Source organism: Taudactylus pleione, unplaced genomic scaffold (genome assembly GCF_031769625.1).
Source record: "Taudactylus pleione unplaced genomic scaffold, aTauple2 ptg000026l, whole genome shotgun sequence".
Lineage (NCBI taxonomy): Eukaryota > Metazoa > Chordata > Amphibia > Anura > Myobatrachidae > Taudactylus > Taudactylus pleione.
The window spans coordinates 33,925,874-33,953,606 of record NW_028284428.1 but is presented as its reverse complement, the minus strand read 5'-3'; the positions used below and the strand labels follow the sequence as shown (position 1 = coordinate 33,953,606).

General features: G+C 41.8%; 1 protein-coding gene across 2 annotated transcripts in view; it reads right to left on the bottom strand.

The window, feature by feature from the left end:
* Positions 1-27,733, bottom strand: part of SHROOM2 (shroom family member 2) — a 301,341-nt gene that overhangs the window by 97,730 nt on the left and 175,878 nt on the right. For both annotated transcript variants that reach the window (XM_088451660.1, XM_088451662.1), the window contains exons 3-5: positions 18,503-18,634; positions 14,671-17,254; positions 969-1,087 (exon numbers count right to left, since the gene is read on the bottom strand). In XM_088451660.1, coding sequence (XP_088307786.1) covers positions 969-1,087; positions 14,671-17,254; positions 18,503-18,634 — 2,835 coding nt within the window. The remainder of the gene's footprint in view (positions 1-968; positions 1,088-14,670; positions 17,255-18,502; positions 18,635-27,733) is intronic.

Here is a 27,733-nt window from a genome sequence, read left to right as displayed (position 1 = left end):
ATGCCCATTTGCAGCTTAAGTCATTCTTCACTAACTGAATATATATTTTTATATACATGCTTTGCGACTACTTATACATTCTTGCAGCAGCCTGTCTGCTTCCAGTGATGCTTACAGAGTAAAAGACTGTTTTATTACATGCATTTATTACTAATGAACTTCTTCTACACTATTAATAATGCAACTAATCCTGTATTGTTATTTTCTGCACAGCTAATAAAAATGCCATAAAAAGCAGTACAAGTACACTGTTGTGGAACACTGCATTCCACAAATTGTTCTTGCAAATAAAATCACACTGTATACATTTATGGTAAAGACACATCTGATCATAGATAGCCCATACTGTAGGTGGATTACACATACCAAACACTGGTAATGCAGCAGGGGAACGACATGTGCATGGTTATGTTAGGCAGTAAATTATGCCTCCTACACAGACCTGGCAATCCAACAGAGGCAAGGAAGAGAACATATACACAGAAACAGGGATTTGTCGTGAACAAGAGACAATTGTGAAAGACACACAGGATGTTGCATGAAAAGAATTTTTGATTTTTTTTCCTGTCCGTATGATTCAATAGATAGAAAACGTAATAGAATACCATGCATGCACATACCATATTATAAAATAAATACATAATATATTACTGTATATATCTCATCAAATAAAAGAAACAAATAAAGATCATTTGGGTATATGAAAAAAAAAACCAGAGTTAAAACATCCTAGTGCAATTTAGGACATATCAAAAATTAAACAGTAAATAAAGCACCATATAGAAAATAATATATATTATTTAATGCAGTATCTCTAGTATGTACAATGTTCCCACACATATGATTAAGACAGAATGCTGAGAATATATAATGGTAATCTATTTTGTGAGGAACTGGTTTCCTAACCAGTGTAATTCTGCATAGCAACAACAATTGCCTTAGTGACAAGAGCAGAAAATGCACCTTACCTTCCAGAGGAGTCCTCTCTGCTGCTGCTGCTGCTGCTGCTGCTGCAGTGTGACAAGAGAACGCTCTCAGAATTTTCCCTCTCACTGGCTGGCTGCTTCTTTGAATCTGCAATTACTCCCTGCAGAAATGATTTCAAAGCACACAGTCAGACACCCAGTCATCAAGTTTCAGGATGGAGAAAATCTGTTATTATGGAACCCTGTACTTGTGGGTTTGGTCTGCTTGAGAGTGCATGAAGCCAATAATAGTAGCTGTCTTATCATGCTGGCTTGGCTGAAAGTGTAGCACCGCACCACGTGATTCGCTGAACTACCAGATTTGCTGCTGGGATTTCGCTATTATTCATTGTGCTCTTATCTTGAAGGAAAATGTAAACAGCACAAGATGAAGAGCCAAGAAAACTTCAAACACTTGCAGTCACTTGTTTTAAAAAGTATTGCAAAAATAAATAAATAAAAAGCATAATGAGGACAGAGGGGCATATTAAATGTGATCATTCCTAGCCTTATAAGTGACAGACTTCAACTTCATGTATTGCTCAGCTTGGCCACTTACTTTCAGTTAACAATTATAGCACAAACATAGCATTACCTTAACCATACAAAACAACAAAATGGTGTTTTTATAATCAAATACAGGACTTGTCTTCTTGGCTATATATTAAAATAGAAGGAAACATTTTATTCTTATCGCCAACAATTGTGGGGTCAGATTTCCTATTTATACTAATAGAAAGCATCCTGAATCTGTCTCCCCTTGCTCTCTTCTGCGGTCACTGGTAGATCTGTTGTGTATAATACAGTAGAGGGCAAACAGCTAATAAACATTTCTGAGTGAGATAACATGCATGTTTGCAATTCTATTGGAAATGCCTATCATCACAGCATGCAGCACTGCAACACCCCCCCCCCCTTCCCAAAGGGACAGTGCTCCAAAATTGGGACCCGAGCAGCACTGCTAAGATGGCCACCACTGCATAAACTATCGAGCTGTGGCGCCAGCAAGCTGAAATGTTGACGCTACATACCTAATGTGGGATGAATAGGTCATGATGTACTGTAGTATGTACATTTTTAGTAATTGATGCAGCTAACTATGGCACTAAAACAGTGCCTGCTGGCTGCCATGCCAAAGCAGTTAAAGCCCAGTGCTGGGAATTAGGACCAGAGAGACATGGTTTTAAAAATAATTCAAATGTTAGGAATTGTTTTAATGTATTTTAGGGCTAGCACTGCTGTGCTGGAAAAGTTAATGCCCAGCGCTACAGCACCAATGGAGGTTGGTTCTTGCACTGTGCACCAGTTGAAGGTTTGTATTTCTATGATATTTGATTTATAAGGTATTGAAAATTTGTTGATTAGATTGTTTGTCGCATAGCAAGTCATATGGCAAATACTGTATCCTGCCCTCAGCAAAAAGCTCTAAGGGGTATATTTGCTATCCGTCGGGTTATCAAAGTCGACGATCCTTGGTAGCTTTGACTTTACGTTTGAAAACAGCAATAGGAATGAGTACTAAGCCAGGCTCATATAGGACTCATTCCTATTGTCGTTTTAAAACTATCAGTCAAAGTTTTGACAAACCGGCGAATAGTAAATATAGCCTTTAGTGTTAATTGACCAAACACATTACTTTATCTTGGAAGCGTACGGGGGTATGGAAATATTCCATTGATGAAGTTATTCTAATTAAATACAATTGTTGTGTAAATCCAAACAGTTGATAGGCATCATTTCCTAATGCTAATTTTAAATGTAAGATGTGTGAACTCATCTTAACTGGATTTAAAACAGGGGTGGGGAACATTTTTTCTGCCGAGGGCCATTTTGATATATATGACATTATTTGTGGGCCTGGTGATGTCACACAGGCTCGGGGCCACAATCGCCGGTGATTACAGCAATGCCTGGAGCATCCTGAGGATGCTCCGGGTAGCTGTAAGGGCAGAGGCCTGACCGTCTGAAGTGACCTAAGGATGCTCCAGGCGGCAATGCTGCATAGATTCTGTCTGCAGTGTGCCATTCTAGGCACCCTGATAGCCAGATGAGGCTAGCAGAAAAAAGCTCAGAGGGCCAGACCAAATGATTCCGAGGGCCTTATATGGGCCCCCGGGCAGGAGGTTCCCCATTCCTGATTTAAAAGGTTGGTGGTTGGCTTACTGGCTGCCAACCTATCTGTGTTGAAACTGGATAAATACTGCTGCTGTGACCCTGAAAAATATATATTATATCTAGAATATATATATCTAGAATATCGTTGTGTATGCGTATCCTCTAAAACAGCTGAGGATTGTATATCATCTGTATTTCCAAGAACATCTGTATACTGTGGTATGCTTTACAAAGTAACAGTCTTTCTATACACATTTTATTGGATCAAATAAACATCTTGCTTGTATCCTGTGACTACTAGTTATAGTTCGGTGACAGACACCTAACCGTTCTCCAGCTGAACTGCACAGTTGAGCCCAGTGTCTCCAACCTCTAGCCTTCTGCCCACTACCAAGTGCAGCCTTAATCCATAGTAATTGGCCAGTGGGCAATTAGACAGCACCAACGAAGAACTGCTGCAGCAGCGTGACCACACATACTAAGAAATAGTGGTTCCAGCTTCCGGTACAGGAGCCTGGTGGAACAAGTGGTCCCAGGTGTCAGTGCAGGAGTATGCGGAAGGTAGAAAGTTACCTGCCCACAATGCAGTGGGAGGAGTCAGAAACAGGTGGTTACTGACGCTGAGAGAGAATCCCTGTATCCCAGGAGTGGCGCAGTTCTCTGTACTGTGTCGGAGTAAGACCATCTGGTCATGGGGATGGTTGGGAGGTATGGTGTGAGGCTGAACTTGATGGGTAGGGGAGCATGAGGAGTGTTTATTATGCCACTACAAACAGCCTTCCCTGATAGGGGGGCAAATAAAAATCTGAGTATTTGAGAAGGGTGTGGTATAAAAGATAGACAGTTAAAGATTGACAATGTCTAGATAGACACCAGATGTTAGACAGTCAATAGGGCGACAGGGAAAAAAGGTCGACACACTAAAGCTCGACATGGGAGAAGGTTGACAGGTACAAATGGTCGACATGGTCAAAGGGCCGACATGAAAATGGTCAACCCACAAATGGTCGACATTTTTTTCCTAACCCTATTATTCACCCTAACCGTCCCCTTGGTGCCTAATCCTAACCCTTCTTCCTGGTGCCTAATTGTAACCATCGAGGTAGGTGCCTGACCCTAACCCTCCGGTAAGTGCCTAACCCTTCGGTTAGTACCTAACCCTCCCATCTGGTGCCTAACCCTAACTATCGGGGTAGATGCCTGACCCTAACCGTCCCTTCTAATACCTAACTTAACCCTCCCTCCTGGTGCCCAACCCTAACCATCGGGGTATGTGCCTAACCCTAACCATTGGAGTAAATGCCTGACCCTAACTCTAACCATTGTGGTAGGTACCTAACCCTAACAATTGGGGTAAATGCCTAACTCTTCAGTAAGTGCCTAACCCTAAAAAAAAAAAATATATATATATATATATATATATATAATATATATATATAATGTGTCAACCATTTGTGTGTCGACCATTTTAGTTGCGGCCAATGATCCGGTTGATCATTTGTATCTTTCGACCTTCTCCCATGTCGACCTTTAGCCTGCTGACATTTTGTTCCTGTCAACATATTGCCTGTCTAAAATCTGGTGTCAATCTAGACATTGTCGACCTTTTAAATGTCTATCTATAGTCCGGTATCCAATTGAGAATGTGAGAAAGTCACTATAAAATTCTGGCCATTATCACCTAACTAAGTTATTCTCTCATTTATGTCTTAAACTAATCACAAGACTGAGGAGACACTGGAACTGTTTTTGTTCAATGTGTTTCTTTTTGTTCGTTATTACATGGGTATTTGTATACATTTAAATGTCGGATTACTCCATAGAAAGTGTAGCTTAGAGTGGGGTTTGTGACATTAGCAAGCATATACCTGTGTCACCAGTATACTGTAGGTGTGAGGATCGGCTCTAGTAAAGTAGTGTTTTTTTTTAGAGAGTACACTGGGAGAAGAGTCATGATCAGGTATGGTAATGAAAAGGAGATATGTGTTGGCATGAAGTAGGCCTTAAAAGGTTCTTTTTGTTCAATTTAAGAATTTATTTGTTAATTATTACCTTTTAAGATCAATATACAATTGTCAATGTTCTGTGTTGCCTATGTTTCCGCTTATCCATATACAATATCTAATGTAACAACATTTGATCACAATTGCAGAATGTAACAGATTATAGCCGTAAAAATTCGACTTTAAAAAATGGATACATTCTAATCCTTTTAAGGATGTGCCGCATTCACTATAGGTAGCCTGCAGTGGGTCAATTAACCTGGTAAGGTATTTGTAAATAGTAGGAGTCTGTAGAAAGAGGTTACTAACCAGAAGCTGGCAGTGTGCAGTGGTAGGCTGTTTAACACATTCCTACTTTCCAGGAGTGTGTTTTCACTATTAAAAGCTGGATAATCTTTATACATGCCGTGGTGACCCACAGTGTATATGACAATAGCCAAGGTGGGTTTTAGTGGTAAGCTGCTGGTTCAGTCCCTCAATGTTCTGCGGGTCTCGCAGCCACCTTCTACTGTGTACTGCCCAAGCTCCTTAGCTCTGATGACAGCTGTGTGACACTGGCTACTGCATCCCTACCTCAGCACCAAATAGAGATTCCATTTGGTCAAATGAAAATATCAATACTCGATGGTATGGTGCAGGAGCCTCAGAAGACACCAGTCAATGGTGTGTGTGCAGAGCAGCTGCCAAGTACCAGGGAAGTACTGGAAGATTTGGGTTTGCAACTTCATATATCAAAAACAATTAACAAGAACAATTTACATATAGTTGGAGTTAAAATATTGGAGCCATGGCACTTTTTCCAAATTTCTCTCAACATATAGTAAGTTGAAAGTCAAAAAATATTTGGTCTCCACAATTATTTTTCTGTCAATTTTATGGAATCTTTGTATAGATTTTTAAATGAGAAAATTATTGAACTTTACATGATTATTGACACCTTAGGCTTAATATATGGTTGAATAATAACTCATGGATGAGCTCCTACACCTCTCTGCTGGCAGTTTCTATCACTCTTCCTTTGCACACTGCTGGATATATTTAGAAGAGAGCTCTATATAACTAAACCTCCTCCAAGTCTTACGGGAGGGAAGGTGTTTTTTTTTTAAGGTTAATTTGTATCTCTGTACACAGGAATAATGTTTTTTACCTAGAAGCTCTAATTTGGTGTCATCTGTCCACAGAACATTCTCCCAGAAGGTTTTGGCTTGTTCACGTGTGATTTGGCAAACTCTAGTCAAGCTTTCTTATTCATCTCTCTCACCACTAAGACACTAGTGGAACTCCTGCTACATAAGTGCCTCCCATTGAGTTGGTGACGGATGAATCTTTGTGCCTGAAGTTCGACTTTTTATTATTATTATTATTATTATTTGTAGGAATTCTGAGTATATGAACAAGCAGGGCTAATACATGAGTGCTGGGCACCCTCCTTGTACTGCTCACAGCCATGTTAAGATCCAGCTGGACAGCAGTCAGTTAAAACGTACCAATACCATTTAAGTCCACTATTAGAGTCTGAAGTAGAATGTATTTTCAGCTACATTAAATCATTCTTGGCCAAAATTGTTGGTAGAGCTACTCTGACACATGCAACTTTCATGGGCCAATGTAGTCTAAACCAGTGGTTCTCCACCTCAACCCATAAGTTTTCCCAACAGTTCATGTTTTGAGGATTTTTGTCTGTGAAACAAGTGGGCTAATTATGGACCCAGCAAAATAGATTAAATCACTAGTGCATAATTAAATAAATCCTCAAAACATGACCTGTTGGTGGCACTTGAGGACTGGAGTTGAGAAGCCCCCATCTAAATAAGAATGACCCAACAAAAAGGTAGCATCCTAAGACTATGTACTCAACCGCCAGAGTGCGTTTTACCAGGTGTGTGCCGGTTGACTGGACAGACGCCAAGAATAGACAAAAAGTTCTTTAGAATAAGCCAGTGGTTCCAAAACTGTGTGCCTAGGCACCCTGGGGTGCCTCAGGACACTTGCAGGTGTGCCTCAGGTTGTTGGTCCAGCACCGTCAAATTATTTATGGTCAATGTAATGTAAATATGTGGATAAGCAGAAGTGCAAACCTGTCCACAACCTCATTACTGAGGATGACAGGTAAGCACAATTTACTTCACTTAACCACATTATTTTCTGAATTTCTCAATAACAAACTTTTGGCTTAGGGGTGCCGTGAAAACAATGCTGATACTCTAGGTAGGGTGCCATGATTTTAAAAAGTTCGGGAACCACTGGAATAAGCAATAGATCAATATTTAGAGGTGTGCTATTTACAAGTAAGGCATAACCATTTAACTGGGATTTTTATAGTCCTATTTAGTGGCAACACTTGTCTGCATGATCTGCAACTTCAGTTCACCATACAGTATTTGCTGGTTGATCGAATAATATTAAGCTCATGCTATCTTGAGCTATAGTATATGTAACCTTTTGTGTCGATAACAGCTATTTCGATGCTGCTACCATTATTACTTATATGCACTGAATAATTACCCACATGTTTTCATAATCAATTCATGAACAGGGAAGAAAAACATCAATCTATCATTATAAATATTTACTTTTGAATCTCTGTTTTTCTAGCTAGGGTTGTGCCTTTTAGGACCACAAACAATCTTATAAGGGTGTGTAGTAGTGGGTTAGGTGTTGCCTCTGTACACAAAGTTGTGGGTTCAGTTCTCACCTTAGCCACATACCTTTCGTAGCAAAGATATTTGACAGGAGATAAATGATTGTCTGCCAATTAGCTCTCTCTGTAGGTCACACATTTTTAAATTGTACAATTAAGTTGGAAATCTACTTTGAAGCAGCAAATATAGAAAATGCTAAAAACAAGATTCTGGTTACTCATCGTAGAATCAAGTCCATCTGGTGATCACGGACCATGGGAAATTGGGGAGGCTCAGGAGTTTGGCACTAAAATAGTTAAAAAGGGCTGCCCCTCCCTCCCTTATATGCCCTCCCCTTACCTTAGCTCCTCGGTTATTTGACTAGCAAAGCCAAAGGAGAAAATAAGGAAGAAGAAATCCATTCACATAAATCCATTCGCACATATCAGGGAGAGAACTAATGCTGGCCATACACCTACACGATTTCGGGCCAATTGCCCGATTTTCGATGGGTCATAAGATGGATCTTGTGAAAGTCGTGTATTTTTTTTAACAAGATCCGATCTGATGCGTGCTCCCGCAGCTCCTATAATCGGATCTTATGATCAGATGTGCAGCACATCTTGTCCATCGTACCGTGTGCAGATCGTGCTGTTTATTTTGTTCATGCGATCCATCGTGCGGAAATTCAAGTCATTTCAATGACTGTTTCCCTTATGAGCCTGTGAGACACAGGATCGATCTTATGACAGATCCTGTGCTAAGAAAATCAACAAACATGCTGCTGAGACTGCCAGGGAGCTCCGGGGAGTCGGAGGGAAATCGTATGATGAATCGGATCTTATGCTAGTCGTGTAGATGTATGGCCAGCTTAAGTGATTCCCAGATGGACTCAGAGGAATTGATTCTACAGTGAGTAACCAGAATCTTGTTTCCTCTTTCGTCCTATCTGGGAATCACTGACCATGGAACTTCCCAAAGCAAGACTCAAGAGGGAGGGGAATTACGCACAGGCAATGCTGTACGCAAAACCTTGCGAGCAAAACTCACATCTTTAGCCACAAATGTGTGGAACCGATAATATTTGATAAATGTGTGCACTGTGGATCAGGTGGCCGCCTTGCACAGCTGTTCAATCGAGCCACCCTGCTCAGCTGCCCAACAAGCACTCACAGCCCGAGTCGAATGTGCCTGAATGAGATCAGGAACGGACTTTCCACTGACTATACAGGCCTGCTTGATAGTAGATGCAATCCAACGAGCAATTGAATGCTTTGATGCTGGCCTGCCTCTTTTATGGGCCTTACAAAGCACTAAAAGACAGTCTATCTTACGTAAGGCAGCAGTCCTATCCACATATATTCTGAGTGCTAGTACCACAGTCAGAACCCGGAGAGGACTCTCTGGATCAGGTGGATGCAACACTGGAACCACAATCTCTTGATTACAGTGAAATCTTGAAACCACCTTAGGAATAAAGGATGGTCGAGTGTGGAGTACCGCTCGGTCCGTATGAAAAAATCAAAAGAGAAAAGCTAGCTGACAATGCCACCAACTCAGAAACTCTGCGAGCTGAGGAGATTGCCAAAGAAAAGCTACTTACCAAGTTAACCACCTTATTTCCCCATCACAAGTGGCTCAAAAGGAGCCCGCTGAAGAGCAGCCAAAACTAAATTAAGGTCCCATGGTGGTACAGGTGGAACATAAGGTGGCTGGAAATGCAATGCTGCTTGCATGAAGTTCTGACATCTGGTATAGATGCCAGAGGTCTCTAAAAAAATATAGGCGAGGCCTAAACCTGACCCCTCAGGGAAGAGAGGCGGAGGCTTTTGGTCACTACGCCCTGTAAAAAAAAAGTAAATGAGGTAAGCAAAACCGAGAAGCCGAAACTCTCTTCATTTCGCACCATTGAATATAAGCTCTCCACGTCCTATAATAAATGATAGAAGTGGATGACTTACGTGCCTGTAACATTGTACGAATAACGGCTGTAGAAAACTCTCTGGATCTCAACCGACTGGTCTCAAGTGCCATGCCATTAGAGCCAATTGAGGTAAATTGGGATGGAAGAACGGACCTTGTGACAGTAGATCTTAGTGGCAGCCTCCATGGTTGGTCGACAACTAGAGACAGAAGGTTCAAGTACCATGGCACTATTAGAAGGACATGAGCCTTCTCCTGCTTGATCCGTTTTATTACATATGAAAGCAAGTGAATGGGCGGAAATAGATACCCCAACTGAAAAGACCACCTGGCTGTTAAGGCATCTATCAGAGTTGCCCTGTAATACGGAAAGTTCCTGTTCAAGCTGGATGCTATGAGGTCTATACCCAGCAGGCTCCATCTTTCTAGAATCTGACTGAACGTGTCACTTCCCTGGGTGAACCCTGTGCTGACTGAGAAAGTCGGCTTCCCAGTTGTTCACCCCCTGGATAAATATGGCCAATACCAACCTTTCTGCCCATGTCATAATCTGGACAGTCTCCCCCATAGACTCTTGGTTCCTCCTTGCCTGTTGATATATGCCACCACCCCTGAGTAAAGACTGCTCTCAATTCCAACACATTGATTGGACGTTTCTTCTCTTCCAGTGACCAAGTTCCCTCAAACTGAAACCATAAAATCATTGCATCTCATCCCTGGGGACTGGCGTCAGTTGTTACTAGTGTCCATTTCCAGGGAGAGAATTGACAACTTCTGGACAGGTTGCGTGTGCAGAGCCACCAAACCAGGGATTGGCCTATCTGCAGAGATAGAGGAAAAACCTGTCGATCTTGACAGGGATCCCACATTCTCTTATCCTGAAGGATGAAATGCTGAAGCAGCCTGGAATGGAAGCGTCTTGAATGCAACTACCATCTTCCCCGGTAGCTGCATGCAGCGTTGAATTGACAACTTGTATAGAGACAATATAACCTGTACCAGAGGCTGCAATTCCCTGATCTTGTCTCCTGGTAGGAATACATGCCGACAAAGTATCGAAAAGAAAGCCCAGAAACACCATTGTCTATGTCGGGATCAATTTGGACTTGGGCAGGTTGATGACCCACCTGTGAGCTTCCAGAGTTGACATAATAACCAGCAAATGAGCCTCTAACAGATCTGCTGAAGATGTCTTTACCAGTAGATCCACTAGGTAAAGCATTACAATAATTCCCTAAAGACACAATACCGCCACCATAGCTATGATCTTGGTAAATACCCTTGACGCTGTAGAAAGTCTCAAAGGGCAAAGCCTGAAACTGATAATGCAGAGGGCCTACTTCAAAACAAATTAATTTGTGATCTCGTTCCCAGGTTGGAACATGCAAATATGCATCTTTGATATCGAGGGAAAACGCTCACCCTTCCATGGAAGCAATCACTGACCTCAATGACTCCATCTTGAATTTACGCACCTTTAAGTGTGGATTGTGCTCCTTTAAATTTAGGATTGTCCGAAAAGAATTCTCTGGTTTACCTACAAGGAAAAGATTTGAATAGAATCCCAGTCCCTGCTGATGTGCTGGAACTGAAATCACTACTTCTGAACCTATAAGGGTCTGAATTGCCCCCCTTAAAGCCCTTCTTCTGATCTGATCCTGAGGAAGAGGGGTTACAAAATATCATTGGGGGTGAGGACCCACTACATCTAGTATGTAACCTTTGGAGAGAACACCTTTGACCCACAGGTCTGTGGTTGACCGAAACCAGACATCTCAAAATAAAAGACGGGCTCCTATACAGATAGGAGGGGAATTTCCAAGATAGAAGTAATTGGGAGGATCTATCTCCTCTTCGGAAGCCTGGACGGTGGGAGCCCACAGCGCTGTGTCCTTTGAACTGACCCATTCTGTATCCTCCTGTTACACCTGTGGTGGGTGGAGGCCAGAAACTACCAGAGAACAGAAAGGGCAGAAACGTAGGAGTTCTGGAATGAGAAGAAAGGACTAGGAAGAAGTGATTCTTATCACCAGTCACCTGCATAATTATGCGCTCAAGCCCTGGCCTGAATAAAGCCTGTCCCATAAAGGGAATTGCCTCTAAAATCTTCTTAGACTCATCCTCCTACCAAGAATGTAACCAAAGCGCCCTTGTGGCTGAAATAGATAAAGCGGATATACCGGAAAGAAAAGAAATAGCATTTAAAGATGCATGACTTACATAGATTGAAGTGTCCACCAGGGTTAAAAGCTCTGAAGGATCTGCCCCTGATTGTATAGCTTCCACCAATTGGTCTAAACAAGCCTCTATGGCTTTAGTGTCCCAAGCTCCTGCCAATACAGGACGCAGGGTAGTACCTGTCAAAGAAAATAAAGACTTAAGTAAGGATTCACACTTATGTTCTGTGCAATCCTTCAGCACAACCCCAGTAGTTGTAGGAAGAACCGTAGCCTTTGCTAAACGGGCAATCGGGACATCCACTCCTGGTAGTATCTCCCAAGGAGACGCATCTTTAACAGTAAATAGATACGTAAATCTAAAACTTGCTGGAAGCGTAAAAACGTCTGTCTGGCTTAAGCCAGGCTTCTCCGAATACATCTGAAATATGTGAAAATGAAGGAAAAATTATCAACTGCTTCTTTTTTCTTTTAAACAGACCAGAAGAGACTACTGAAGCATATGGCTCAACATCCTCAATCTTTAAAGTATGATGAATAGCCTGGATAAGCCCAGACACTCTCAAACTATCATCCCAGTCAGAATGATCTAGCCATTTCTGACAAAACTCACCCCCTTCCTCCTCAGAGGATCCCTCTGGATCCTCCTCTACAGGAAAATGCACAGCCTGTACATTCTGTTGTTTACATGCATCAGTCCCAATCAAGTCCAAGACTGCTTCTATTGATGAACAAATCCTGAAAATTCTGTCCATCTGTATAGACAACCCCATATCTACAGGTTTACCAACTATCACAGAGGAGGGGAATTAAGAAGGTGGTGCCTGCTGCAGAGTCCACCTCAGCCTGGCTGCTGACACTCCGTACCTCTTTTGCTAAACTTTGCTAAATCATCAATCACCTGAGCCATTACCTTTGCCCATGCCAGCAACACCTCCTCTACTTCAGTGTCCCTGTACGAGCCTTGTCCAGGCACCTCAGCCTCACAATCTGCGCACAGGGCCCCTTGTTCTTTGCTCCATTTGAGGCAGGCGTGGGGAACCTTTTTTCTGCTGAGGGCCATATGTATATATATATATATATAATATTATTTGCGGGCCCGGTGGCAGGCCATGCCCCCTCCATGTGATGTCACACGAGGCGGGGCCACAATCACCAGTGATTACAGAAATGCCTGGAGCATCCTGGGTATGCTCTGGGGAGCTGTAAGAGCAGCGGTATGACAGTCTGAAGCTTCTTAAGGACGCTCCAGGCGGCACTGCTGCATAGATTCTGGCTGCAGGATGCCATTCTAGATGAGGCTAGCAGAGAAAAGCTCAGAGGGCCAGACCAAATGATTTTGCAGGCCTTATATGGCCCCCGGGCCTGAGGTTCCCTATCCCTGCTTTAAGAGTGCTTTAAGGAGTTTGGGAGAACATTTTAGGCATGTAGAATGCCCCAACAGTGCAGCCCCTGCAAAGCTTTGGGGGTTCTGTCTCCCTTTGCAGACATACTGTAAACACAAGTGCTAACTTCACATAGAAACCAAACACACATTTTTAAAAAAAAAACCACACATAAATACTACTTCCTACTAGTGAATACTCATTTGAAAGACCCTACCTACCCTAACACATAAAGCAAATAAAAAATATAACTAATGAAAGTAAAGAAAATAGGAAAACAAAACAGAAAAAAAAAAACTAATTAACAAAAACTAAATAATAGACAAGCAGCAAAGAAAAACCAAGCACTTGTATTACTATACCACACTCCTTAGCCTCCGGACACAGCAAAGCAGGGTGGAGCAGCTCAGCTGAAGCAGGGTGGAGCAGCTCAGCTGACTTATGACTTTTAATTATCCAAGGAAGCCAGTCAGGAACATGTGACCAGAAGTCCCACCCTATGGCTTCTGGAAGTGTAAGGCAAGATGGTTGCCGCAATAAAGACGTTGCCTGATTTTCAGAAGGTACCTTTTGCCCCCATATATAGAGAGGACCGCAGCTTGCCCAGAGACCTCCGGTTCCTCCCCATATAGTTAGATTATTGTAAAAATGCAGCCCGGTCACCAGCGCTGCCTCAGCATATGGTGCCTTCAGAACAACAGCTATGGGTCCGGGAATGCGGCGCAGGCATATCCGGAAGTGGGGGTATAATACAGGGTTCCTATCCACCCTCAGGTGTGGTGACACTCTTCCAGAACCCATGAGCGGGGAGGCGGCAGGGAGAGACAGATACCAACTACCGGCGCTGGCAAAATACCCCGCTCCTTACCTAGCCTGATCACAAAAGGAGATTCAGGCACCAAAACCAGAAAATCAAAATGAAAACCTAAGCCCTAACAGCGTACCTCTACTCCTGTAGGCACTAAACAATAACTGAGGAGCTAAGGGAAGGGGAGGGTGTATAAGGGAGGGGATGGTCATCCCTTTTTAACTATTTTAGTGCCAAACTCCTGAGCCTCCCTAATATCCCATGGTTAGTGCTTCCCAATTAGGGCGAAAGAGGAATAGTATTTATTGGAACCCACAAGTCTAACTGTAGCAGCTATCTGAAATTATATCAGTGCAGACACTAAAAAACATTGAAAGAAGGACTTGTTACAACAACTACTACCCGATTCTCAACTTGTAAGGTGACAGCTAAGTTTATAATTGAAAGAACACTAATTACTATTCAATTTCATACTACATAATTGTATAATTTAACAATTACACTAAATCTGGACCTTTGGATCTTAACTGATCTCCAGTTATTTTACCAAATGTATTTCCATAGCCATTTAGGGTATCTTCATTATAACTGGTTAAAAATATATTCAGTACCTACAACAAAAAAATGTACCTTGTACTTGGTAAGAGACAGATTGAGAAGCTGAGAAGCTTACCTGTGCGTAGAAATCTGTTGTAGGAGATGATCTGGACCTTTCGTGAATGTATTGTGATTTTTGACTCTGCTCAATACCAGCATCAAGAATGTTATCAGCTGAGTGACATCTTTCAGAATTCTTCCTTTCTAGAGGTTTTTTCTGTTCTTTCCAAGATGCTTGGTATTCTGCAAAAGTGCCTAACCTCTGGGGCTGGTCTGCTATAATATTATCAGTAGTTTTATAGCTAACCCTGGGAAATCGATCTGTAAGATTCTTATCCCTATCAGGTAGCTGGTCAAGTCCTAAAGACGCAGCCCGAGACCTCTTATCATGCCATGATTCCTGGGGTTCTTTTTCAAAATACTTGACATTTTGTGTCTCGTATTTTTCTTCTGAAGAACTAGGAGAAGTAAGTTTTGGAGCAGGTCTTGGCTGTGTACATTTGCTTGTCTCCTCAAAGAACTTCCATCTGTCTGCAAAAGAACCAACAGCTCCTTGTGGAGCATTTGAGTTTTGTAAATGGGGATTATCCTCATAAATTCCAACTTCATTCATCTTTTCTGGCTCAGAGTATGACTTCAGTTTTTGCTGTGCTGTAAACCTTTTTCTGCCCCCAATGCGCGATATATTTTGTGAGCCGCTTTCTGATGTATTTTGCTTTGGTTGAACCTGATCATAAGGATAGGAAGTGGCATCAGGTGGAAAACCTTGCTTTGAAATGTTATAGCCCTGGTTTCTCTGTTCCAGAGAGAGTGAAGGATCAACAAGTCCAGGTTCTAGATCTCGACGCTTGAAAGAAGTAGCCCTAAGAACTCTAGCCTGGGCCTCCTTTAAATGGTTCTTATATGTGCTTGAAAAAGACCCATCAGATGAAGGGTTCACACTTTCTATAGAATCATGGTTCCAGTTTTCAGAATTTTCACTTTCATTTGACTCTGTCAAAGCTGCTGTACTTTTGCTTTTCTGCAGGCGAGCCCGCCTTTGTTGAATTTCATTTCTCAGAGTTGTTGCAAACCGGTCACTCCTTCGAGATTGTTTAGCCGATTCTGAGAACGCTTGTTTTTCACTGTTATCTGGGGAGCTAACTGACCGATTTCTTCCTTCTTGAGATAAAGAATGCAGCATAGGTGTAAACTGAGGTGTTATTCTGCTCTCTTCTTCTTCATTCCAGGAATAGTCTTTCTGATGTGACCTGTATTTAATGCCTGACACAGCTTTGCTAGAGAACTCGGACTGGGCAAAATGATCATTGTTATATTGATCCTCATAATAATCACAATTTTTTTGTTCATTATTACTCACGTGACCATCTTTTCTCTGTGTCATTTTTGGACTGTACTTCTCCCTGTTTTCTGGTGTAGATTGGTTGTGCTGCTGAGGTACACGGTAATTGATATCCAGGGCAGAAGTGTCTTGCGGAATGGATCTTCTATTGGATAAAACTTCTATGTTACCATGCTCTTCCCTATACTGATGTTGAGAAATGGTTACCTGAGGTGGCTGTTTTGAACCTGCACTGTTACTACAGCTCTGTCTGTTACTGTCCTCTTTCACCTTTCCCCCATTGTTGCTTTCAGAAGAGCTGCTGACTCTTGACCGATGTGTATTGTAAACATGTGTTGGGTCATTTACCAACTCACGATTTCCAGAATAAAAGGCCACTTGTTGTGGTTGTGCTTTAGCGGATGTTGAGGCTTTTGTATTTTTAAAGAAAGTGCTTTCATCACTGTACTGACGTTGGTGATGGTAATTGTATGAAGGTTGTGCAAACCGCACATCGCTGGTGGACTGCGACAATTGCAATCTATTGGAGTGGGGTGCACTGTTCTGATATTTGTCTTGATAGGGTTCTACTTGATCCAAATTGATCTCAGACCGGTAAGGAGAATTGATTATGTGCTTCATATCTGCCAAGTTCCTATCCGGTATTCTAACAAGTCTTTGTTGATAGTCTGCAATTTCTGAATTCCATTCAGATTTTGAATTAGATCGGTTTGCAACATTAAAGTGCGGTGTGCTTGTTAATTCAGATGGTGTAGGTGCAGTTTTTTCATGGGTTTTAGTAATGGCATAGCTGTCACTGCGAAGTGGAGGAGGCGGAGGAGGTGGTGAAGAAGTTGCTTTCTTCTTATCAGGAACATGCCAGACTGGTCCAAAGTTAGACCGCCCGGAATGCCTTGAATCAGTGCTATCATCTGTTCTTTGCGGTTTGCTACTCTCGTAGAATGTGGAAGGAGACTGATATTCTTGTTGATTATCCACTACTCCAATTTCCTGTAAAAGATGGCCAGACTTTCGTTGTCCTGGTTTTGGATTGTCCCATTCATTGATTTTACATAATAAGTTTTCAGATGAAGCAGAAGCAGTTTTAGATATGATATGATCTGGAGTGATGAAACTGGTATAAAAAGAACCATATGCTGAATCCCTCTTACTTTGGTTACCTAAATAATCTATGCTGTTATTAGATTTGGCAGAAGAAAGTCTTCCCGTTTGATAGGTTTGGTCAATACTGTCCATACTACCCATTGAACTGAAATGTTCAGAACTTCTCTGCAAGTTGGTTTGTTCCCAAGAGTTTGATAAGTCATGAGGCGAAGAGCTATGGGAGAAAAATAAATAATAATAAGTGTGTGTTCTGACATTACTCACAGCAAAGGCAGATAATCATGGACATAGCACAGGAACAAATATTGTCTTATATTTCACTTTTGTTTGTTTATGGACTTACAAGTTTTATTCAATTATGTTTTGGTGACCTGTATAATTCAAATATTTATTTGTGGTAAGAAAGAAGGTTTTAAAGTGTTGTTAAGTTTACCCTACTCAATGCAGGTATTTTATGCTCCCTAGCTAGAGCGGGTCAGAATGGCTGCCTGGAGAGATTCCATCTGCTGGGGCACACTTTCCATGGGACAACTTCATCCTATCAATACTAGATCTTCAGTGCTATATTGTGTGTGGACAGGAAAATACTGACTTAACCACATGCCTTGATGAAGGGATTTCTAGCTTAGCTATTTATTTGATTTAAATGGGCTTCATAAAGGTGTAAATGCAACAATTTTATTGTTATCTGACAAAGCTGTATGTAGACCTCACTCATTTCTTCTAGAAATCATTCATTCAAAAATCTTATGTGTGAAATTAATTTAGCTTAACATCAGTTTTGCACTGAGAAATTCACTATACCAAACAATCAATGTATTTATTTTGTATTATGTCACTAATAGATGATACTTCAGTAAAAGAAGAACTGTAAATTGTGATAAAACACTAATTAGTAATGAAAACTTTTTTTCTAATAGGATAACCGTTGTAACACAAACAGCATGAAGAGTTGACATCTGCAAGTGGCTAAAAAATCTTTAGACAATTCAAACTGAAATCACAATTTTATAAAATTTCAATTCTACTTGGAGGAGAACATCAGAATACCTATATATGCATAACTTAGTTACAAGTGAGCAGAAATCTTGACTGTGCAAAATACAATGGGGCAGATGTACTAAGCTCTGTCTGGAAGGTGATACATTGGAGAGTGATAAACTACCAACCAATCAGCTCCTATCATTTTTCAAACACAGCCTGTAACATGACAGTTAGAAGCTGAGTGGTTGGTAACTTATCACTTTACAATTTATCACTTTCCAGAGCTTAGTACATCTCCCCCATAACAGAAAAAAGCAGACATCCATAATATTAAAGTCTGTATTATTTATTTTATATTAATTATTTTTTCTAGTTGTAAGGCTTAACACATCAAAAGAAAAAAAATATATACATTTATAATATATTAAAGAAAACAAATAAATATGAATTGCATTTGAAGATTATCAATAGATGTTACCTGGAATGGTATCTAGGGTTCCAGGAAGTTTTCAAATTTGAATTTGATAGTTGTGCAGTCAAAGTCTCCATCGGGTTTTCAATAAATTTTGTTGAGTGCCAGGAATGAGGTCTATAAGCAATATCATTTTTCCTGAAAAATCAAATTACAATACAGTAAATATAAAATAGACAATGAAAGTTAAAAATAAATAATAGGTAAAGGCTAATAAAATTGAACCCCTTTAAAATATTATCAACAGGATATCTTCATCAAAACTGAAAATACAGTGGAAATCCTAAGTGAATCCTGGTCCCAATAGGTTTCTACCTTGGGTCTGACATTCAAGAAATTCAGCAAGTCCCCCCCAAGTTGTCCCTGCCACTGCTCTACTGTCTCCTGCATGAGCCCTCTGGCAGTATGTGTAGATGGTCAACAGTGCAGTGTCTTTCTTTAAAATGTAAACAACCACCAAAATAGACTAGGTTGCAGGATCTGGAGAGTCCACAGATGCATAGAGCGCTGTCCTCACTTCTTCCAACCTGGTATTTTTTCAGGCAAGTAAAGTGAAAGGGAGAGTGCAGGAGAGGTTGAAGCTGGATTCATAAGGTGTAAGACATTTGGGGAAACAATGGCTTGAACACTCGACTACATGTATTTTTATAAAGAGGTTTAGTTTATTTCATATGCATGCAGTCAACTACTGACATAAATTTGCTTCTAGGCGTTACATAACATGGTTACAGATCTCATTTTAGGTAGCTTAGTAGTTGCAAATTATATACACTGAAGTGCCAAAAGTAATGGGATAGCAGTATGTTTTAGGTAATGGTAGGTAGCGGTGGCGTCACCGTACTGTGATGTCTTGGAAATGCCCAGACCTGCATGAGTTGACATCTCGTGAGTCAGTTTCAACTAGGTTGTTGATGGAAAGGCGACGTGAATTACTGGAGTTCAAATGGGGCATGGCAGTGGGTGCCCCACGAATGGGACATTCCATTTCCAAAGTTGTGCGGACATTCAAAATTCCTTCATATATAGTCTCACGCGTACCGGGAATACCTCATGGAAGGCATTACCACTCACCGTGGACAACGCAGTGCTTAATAATCCTGACCAGCGGCATCTGGTCAGATTTGTCCGTGGTAACAGATAAGCGACACTGGCTCAAATCACGTCCACGTTCAATGCAGGAGGTACCAGACACATAGCCAGCAGGTCAGTGCGGGATTCTATAGCTTCCATGGCATATGAGAGCAGAAGACCTACCAGAGTGCCCTTGTTAACATGATGACACACTGGACACAGCACCTCACCTTGGCTCATGACATCGTTAATTGGACCCTGGAGGACTAGCAATATGTGGCGTTGTCCGATGAGTCAGGTTCCAGTTGTTTCAGGTTGATGGTAGGGTTCAGGTGTGGTCCAGATCCCATGTGGCCATGGACTCCAGTTGTCAACAAGGCACCATGGAGGCTGGTGGTGGTACCATAATGGTGTGAGGTGTGTTTACGTGGAATGGGTTGGGTCTGCCTGAATCATCATCATTGACCGGCAACCCCTACATTGCATTGCTTGATGACCATTTGCAGCTCTTCATAGACTTCATGTACCCCTGCAACAATGAAATATTCCAGCAGGATAATGCACCATGTCATCGGTCCCAAATTGTCAAGAATTGGTTCGAGGAGCATTCTGGAAAGTTCTGACGGATGGCTTGGACACCACTTTTGTCCGACATGAACCCAATGGAGCATTTATGGGATGTGGTGGAGTATTCCATTCGCACCCAAGATCCTGCACCTACAAATATTAGGGAGCTGTGAGAAGCTATCCAGACAGCATGTGTCAACGTCTCTCCAGAGGTCTTCTGTCCACTTGTGGAATCAATGCCACAGTGAGTTGCAGTACTTCACGGGGGCTAGAGAGGGTCCTACACAATACTAAGCATCTATTCCAGAGGTTCCCAAATGCAGTCCTCAAGGCTCCCCAACAGTTCAAGTTTTAGAGATATCCATGGTTAAGCACAGGTGGTTATATCAAATTGACTGAGGTACTAACGAAATCACTTGTGCTCAACCATGGATATCTCTAAAACCTGAACTGTTGGGGAACCTTGAGGACCGTGATTGGGAACCTCTGATCTATCCTATGTCTTTTGGCACTTCAGTGTATTACTGATATGTGGCAGTATTTTAGAAATATTTACATTCCCCATGATGTTCAAATTTCAAGTCTACATATGTATGGTATATTATTTGACAATAAATCTGTCATATTCAACTGTTCTTGCTTTCCCATTAAGTCCTTGTTGTTTTAAATATAATTTAGTTAAAGTTGACCTGCTAATGAATAATATATAAGTAAACTGTATGATTTTCAGGTTGCATGTAAAAAAAATATTGCCATAATATCAAGCTGTATTCAACAAGCGGCAACAAGCAGCAAGATAAAGCAACCCCGCAGGTGGGTAGATTCAGGTGTCATCAGCTGTTCCTTGCTTCTTAAAGCTAACTAAATATCACAAATCACCGAATCTGGGTTGCAGGGGTGTAACTAGTCCAGGGGCCTAACTAGACCTAGGGGGGCCCACAGCACAATTTTCACGGCCCCCCTAGGTCTGCGGCCCCCCCTCGGTCCACCCTCCACCGCCCCCCCGCACCCTCCTCACTCCCCTCCCCTCTTCTCAACTTACCTGCTCTGTGGTCGTGCTGTGCAGGACAGACACACTCTCCTGGTCGGCTTCACCTCTCTCTCCTCGTTGACTGATGCATGGAGGAAGCGGCCACGCCACCTCCCAGTATCAGTCAGTCAATGAGGAAAGATGGAGGCGGAGCCGACCAGGAGGACGCAACCACGGAGGGGGGGCCGCGACCATGGAGCAGGCTACAGGTAAGTCAAGGAGAGGGGAGTGAAGAGGGTGCAGGGGGGGGGTGCCTGGACCAAGAGGGGGGGGGCGCAGAGCTAAGGGGGGTGGGCGGGGAAGAGTGCACCTGTTAATACCAGTTACCTAAACAGCCATTTTGTGGTATGAACCAATATTCATAAGGATATAACTTATAAGTTCATTAGGAAGCAGTGACGCTTGAAAAGGTGTAACTACCGTAGGTGCAGGAGGAGGGCCGGGCCTCATAGCAGCCGCACCCCCTGCACATACGGTAGTTACACCTTTTCAAGAGTCACTGCTTCCTTATGAATTTATTAGTTATATCCTTATGAATATTGGTTCATACCACAAAATGGCTGTTTAGGTAACAGGTGTTCTTTAAAAAACAGTTATATGCCTTATTCCAAAGTCCTTATTCCAAAGTCCCTAGTGTAGGAGAATGACAATCACCAATGAGACATGGTAATTGTAGCATACAGAATATTTTAAACTTCCGTCTAATGAATAACAATTCGCTTTGTATGCAAATACAGATGTTGACATTTGTCTCTAAAAGAGACCATGACACGTGGTCTTGTATCTCCCTCATCCTCTAGAGATTGGAGCTGGATGATATCAGCTGTTATTCAGAGTGGCTTTATATAAAAACCTACACACATTTACCAAGCAAGCACACTACACCAGACCCATCACTGACAATAGAATGGGATTATTATCGTATTGCACAGCTTTAAGTCTGTTAGAGATTTTCTGTTATGTAAATCTCCACTTTTCTGACTCTCGATTCTGAAATTAAACTTGAGAAAAAGTAGGTCTGAGCTGGAGAATAGGAGCTATGAATAGAACATTCCTGAAGCATTTGTATTATTTTTCTCCTCATTTATTTATTTTTAACCAAAAGTCAGATTATGTTAAAATGGGCATCCACTATACAATTTCCTGTCAGATATCTGTCCAATCTGGCTGGTTGGAATGAAAACCTGCTAATGTATGGGAGCCAATGACAATCTTCCATTTGCTCACAAACACTGGAAAATAGCCAAAAATGGTTGTTCAGACAAATTGGTTAAAAAACACAAAGTTAACCAATTAGAACAATTTTTTTTTGTCATTTGCTCCCATACATTACCAGGTTTTCATTCCAACCAGCCAGATTGGACAGATATCTGACAGAAAATTGTATAGTGGATGTCCAGCTTTAAATGTTATATTTTGTTTTATTTTATTTTATTTACATTATATTAATAGAAGCCACTAACAAGATCTACAAAATATTGCCCTGTTCCAACTGCCCTTGGTTAATATATAATCTTATATTTTTCTGAGAGCGTCACAACTAAAAAGTCAGTATTGAGACAAATGTATTAACAGTTACTTTATCCCTGCCCATTGCATTTTACTTGTATGAAAGAGTCCAGACACAAATTGTAATTTGTGGTAATTAGAATTTATTTTACTTTCTTACTTATTTGTTTGACATTCTGGCTCATTCCCTCTAAACTTGCCTCTCTCCTTCTCCACATTTGAAGTCCACTCCAATGACCTCTTCCATCCTATGCACCTCCAAATCGCCATCATCTATCGCCCTCATGGTCTTGTCTCCGAATTACTTGATCATTTCTCTGCCTGGCCTCGCCACTTTCTCTCCTCTGACCTCCCCAGCCTTTCCCTGGTTGACTTTAACACCCCAATAGGCAATCCCGCCAACCTTGCTGCCTCTAAACTGTACTTCCCTTTCTTCTTCTTTTGGCCTTTCTCAATGGACAACAAAAGTGTCCTGTATCAATAACTCCCCCATCTCCCATCTTTCCTCTCCTCTCTGAAGACTACGTTCACAAAGCGTAATCCTAATACCCTTAAAGTTAGTAGTTTCTTCCTCCTTTTTTCTCTCCCCTTTCACCACCCCCTCTCCTTCCCCAAACATGCTGTCTCCCTTATAACCTTACATTTGCCCCCAACTGCTCTGATGCATTATATAGAAACTTGCACTTTGGGCATCCAATATAACTTAGATTTGGATGCAACTGTGGACAACCAATAACCGATGTATATTTAATCGCTCCCCAGCTTTTGTTAGACTACAACCAATCATAGGTAAATGGAAATATACATATAATCCTGTTCAGAACCATTGCAATTTCCTCATTCAGACTTACAGACAGTAATACACATGTAACAGCCTACCCCTTTTACACAGACCTTAAAATCCCAGGTTGATGCACTGGAACGCGCATCAACCCGGATTTTTGTCAGTGTATGTATCAGACCTGGTTATGTAGTGTGCAGGCTGGATAAACTCATCCCATCTTTCCTGTCAGCCAGTGACTGTATACAAAGACTGTTCTGGTCAATGGCTGACTGTATTTTCTGTCCAGCAGATTTTAGACTAGCATACAAAAGTAATTATAGAACAATGGCCATATTTCCTGAGCTGCCATGTGTGAACAGTTTTATCTAATGCTGCTGTAGACATATAACATACTAGGAGTAGTTTAGACTAATTCGTGCAGCTTACATGAGATACCAAGACCCACCAGGAAGGTACAAGCTGTGGCTTGTGACACCTCCGCCTTAATATATGCCAGCTGCCATTGTTATTATGTTGTAACATGTGAATAGATGCACAGCAGCCTAGCAATTAAGCATTTGACATTGAAATCTTGCTTACTGTTACAACAGTCGGGAAAAAAAAAAAGTTAATCAAGGTACAATAAGTCTCAAATCTAAGTTAATTGAATAATAAAAAAATGCTAGTTAAGTTGCGCAACATATATGTAAAAAAATCCTAAGCGTGACAGAACTCAAGATACGGGACATAGCATGTAATGTGATTAACTAGAACACAAGTTGTTGTAGTCTTTAACTTGCATTTAGGCTGTGTGCAGTGTCTTTTTATTCACTTCCCCTATGATCACAGCTTTTTGTTCTTTTATTTGAAGTACCAAGTGTTATTGTCAGTGGTTAGTAATGGTTTGGTATTGTCAGCATTCAGAATTGGCCTACAGCAGCTCAATAGATACATCTCTAGTATATGAAATGTATGTAACTGTTCGAAAGCTACTACACCAAGTCCACTAGAACTACATTACAAAAAAGCACAGTAAGGACACAAAAGGGCACTATGAGGTTTCTACCAAGCACACATCATCACATAACAAGGACGATGCATTGGACATCGATACTGTACCTCATAGAACTTCTCAAGACGTTCATGAGAAAACTCCTGGCAACAAGTAGATCTTTATCTGATGGCATGTTCTTTGTTAGAATGTTCACCACCATCTGCCTCTTCCTGAAGCGGCCAAGCAATAAAAGGGACAAACCAGTCTGAGTTGCAGAACACATGAAAGTAAATCTGGCACTTCTTTGGTGCTAAATTGAAGTGCCCCAAGTGACTTACAAATATTCTCTACTGTAAATTATACAAATGTATTAAAACTGATCCGTGAACACTATTCTGCTGAGCAATGAATCTATGCTTGTGAGATGGTGTGCATTCTGTGGTGCTGATTTACAAAAGCATCTGCTGGATAGGGAAAATAAGTTTTGGACCTGCCATACACAAATTTGCTCATGTACAACTAGATTTCCCATTCACATGAGATTGCGGAACAAGAAAGCAACATTTACAGAGAATAACCCTACTGTCTGAGTCTTTTCCTTTATTTTTAATGGAACCGATCTGCACAACCATATTGCACTTTAGTGGAGAAGCACCAGGGGCACTCAGAGAAATGTAATAAAAAGCATTACAAACCAAGAAAAAAAATTTATAGAGAGGAGAAGCTTTGTGATAGGAAAATAGAATTTGATGAGACACAAAGTTTCTCACAGCACTCCTCTCCACACACTAATACCCCTTTCAGACATACCGAGAATCCTGGGAATTTGGCATGCCTCAGCCAAATTCCCAGGTTGCCGCATATGTCTGAAAGGTACCTACACAGGAACAAGTTCCCGGGTAGCCGACCCTCCAATCGACCAGGGAATTTAAGTCCCGGGAAATTACCCTGCTTATGTCTGAATGGTGCTACCCGAGAATTTACTAGTCCCGGGCTGCACCAAGCAGCTTTTACATTCCATTTCCTATAGGACGCTCAGCGCTGCTGCTCGCCACTCCCTGCATCGGTGGCTGTGCACAAAGAAGCCCAGCCGGATGCTGGGGACTCCCGCCGGCGAGTCTCTGTCACAGTGAGCCGCCCGCACTCCCGCTGGACCACCAGTGCAGATTTAAATAATTTAATAATAATAAAATAAAATGGTGGTAGTGATTGGTCAGCTGCCTGCTGCATGATGATATCATCAGTGGCAGCCGGAGAGGGGATAGGCTAGGAAGGGCAGAGGAGAGGCAGGTAATATTATAAACTAAAGAACCCGGCTCTTGTCTGAAAGGGGTCTACCTGGGAATTTCCCGGGTAGACGCTGTAGTGTGAAAGGGGGGTCTCGACCAAATACCCGGGAATTTGCACAGGAGAAATTCCCAGGCCTGAGCAGGAGATTTCCTGGGTCGTATGTCTGAAAGGGGTATTAGACACACTACCAGCTTGTGGAGGCTGTGGAGAGCAGCAGGCATGAACTGTAAAGTGCGTAAGTTGATCCACCCTGGGGCACTAGTGCAAAACCAAAACAGTCTACCAAACACATTGCACATGCTTCAAAAAATGACCTCCTATAAGCCAATATACTCCACAAGACATAATCAAAATGTAATTCTAAACAGTGTTGTACCTTCAGTTAGTCTGAAAATTCTATTAAATAAGAACATATGAGCAGCATAGTGGCACCGTGGTTAGCATTCCAAAGTAATGATCTTCCCAGTTTGTTAAGTCTTTAGCTATCATTTAAACCCACCATTCCTCCTAATAATAAGGCAGCCTGTGCTTGCACCTCTCAAATGTTAAGGCCCCTACACCAGTGGTTCCCAAACTTTTTCGAATCACGGCGCCCTAGAGTATCAGCATTTTTCAGTGGCACCTCTGGGCCAGAAGTTTCTTATTGAGAAATTCAGCGAAAATGAAAGTAATGGTGCCCATACACGGTACGATTTTTTACCCGATTTTGAGGGGTTGTACAGACCAATCGTATGAAAATAGGTGTTTTTTGTGTGTTCTGCAACCCTGATGCGTGTCCCCACCGTCCTCTAGTTGGATTGCAGATCAGATGATTTTGCAGAGAGATCTACGATCTTTTGAGCACAACCTGATTCACTTCTACGCATCTTATCCTATGATCGTAACAATCAAATGTACACCATTTGACCACATCTTATGAAAAATTTCAAGGGAAGAATTTCAAGGGCAGTCGTACAACACATCTTACCAACTTATCATCGCACCGTGTATGGGGGCCTTAAGCCAATTGTGCTTATATGTCATCCTTAGGTTCAGTTATGTGGTGGTTAACAGGGCTGTGCTTCTTTTTGTCCACATATAATTTGATTGGCAGCCATTAGCACTGGTTTTGCCAATCACACTGACTTAAAAATCATTTTATTTGGTACTGAACCACCAACCCGATGCACCCCTGCAAGTGCCCTGAGGCACCCCAGGGAGCCACGGCACCCAGTTAGGGAACCACTGCCCTACACACTAGACAATTTTTGGAACAATATAGCCGATTCAGACACATCGGAATGACATATTGTTCAAAACAGTCTAGTGTGCATGCCCTATGTCGTCCAGTGTGCGCTCCCGTGGGGTCATCAGTTGCATCGTCAAGTTGGCCTGCATCTATGGCCTACCTGACGATGCAGCTGATGACCCCATGCAGCGGGATGTGGCAGTGGCCAACATATCGGGTGCCCGGGCACCATGTCGCCCAGTGTGTAGGAGCAGCCCACCATGTCGGCCCATCGGCAGGGGGGGGGGGGGGGGAGTTGCAGTTCGTATCGCTTATTGCACACATCGTAAGTGTGTACCCACCTTTATAGTATGTCACTGTGACACACAGGTGCCCAAAACTGAACCCTTTATTCAAGATGAGGGTTGGCAAATTAATTATTCATAAAATGGTAAAATGAAATTTGCATGTATTGCTTATGGTGTATATATGCAGTGTTATGCATTTAATTATTGTATTAGCTCCCGCAGCAGCTGCCTGCCTCCAGGTAGTTATAGCCTATTAAATGTATATTTAGAACAATTATTGCCATCTCCCAAAACAGTACTTGTCTGCACAACTGATCATTCAGTTTAAGCTTGAAGTCTTCTAATGTCCCGCTCTGAGGTAATAACCTTGTAAAGCTTAGTGGTGCCTCCCATACAGAATAAAACAGGGCTATCACACAAACACGTTTTGCCCAACCTGAATGTTTTCCATTTATAAAAACTCCTGAACTGATGTACAAACGTTTCCCTCCTTCAGTC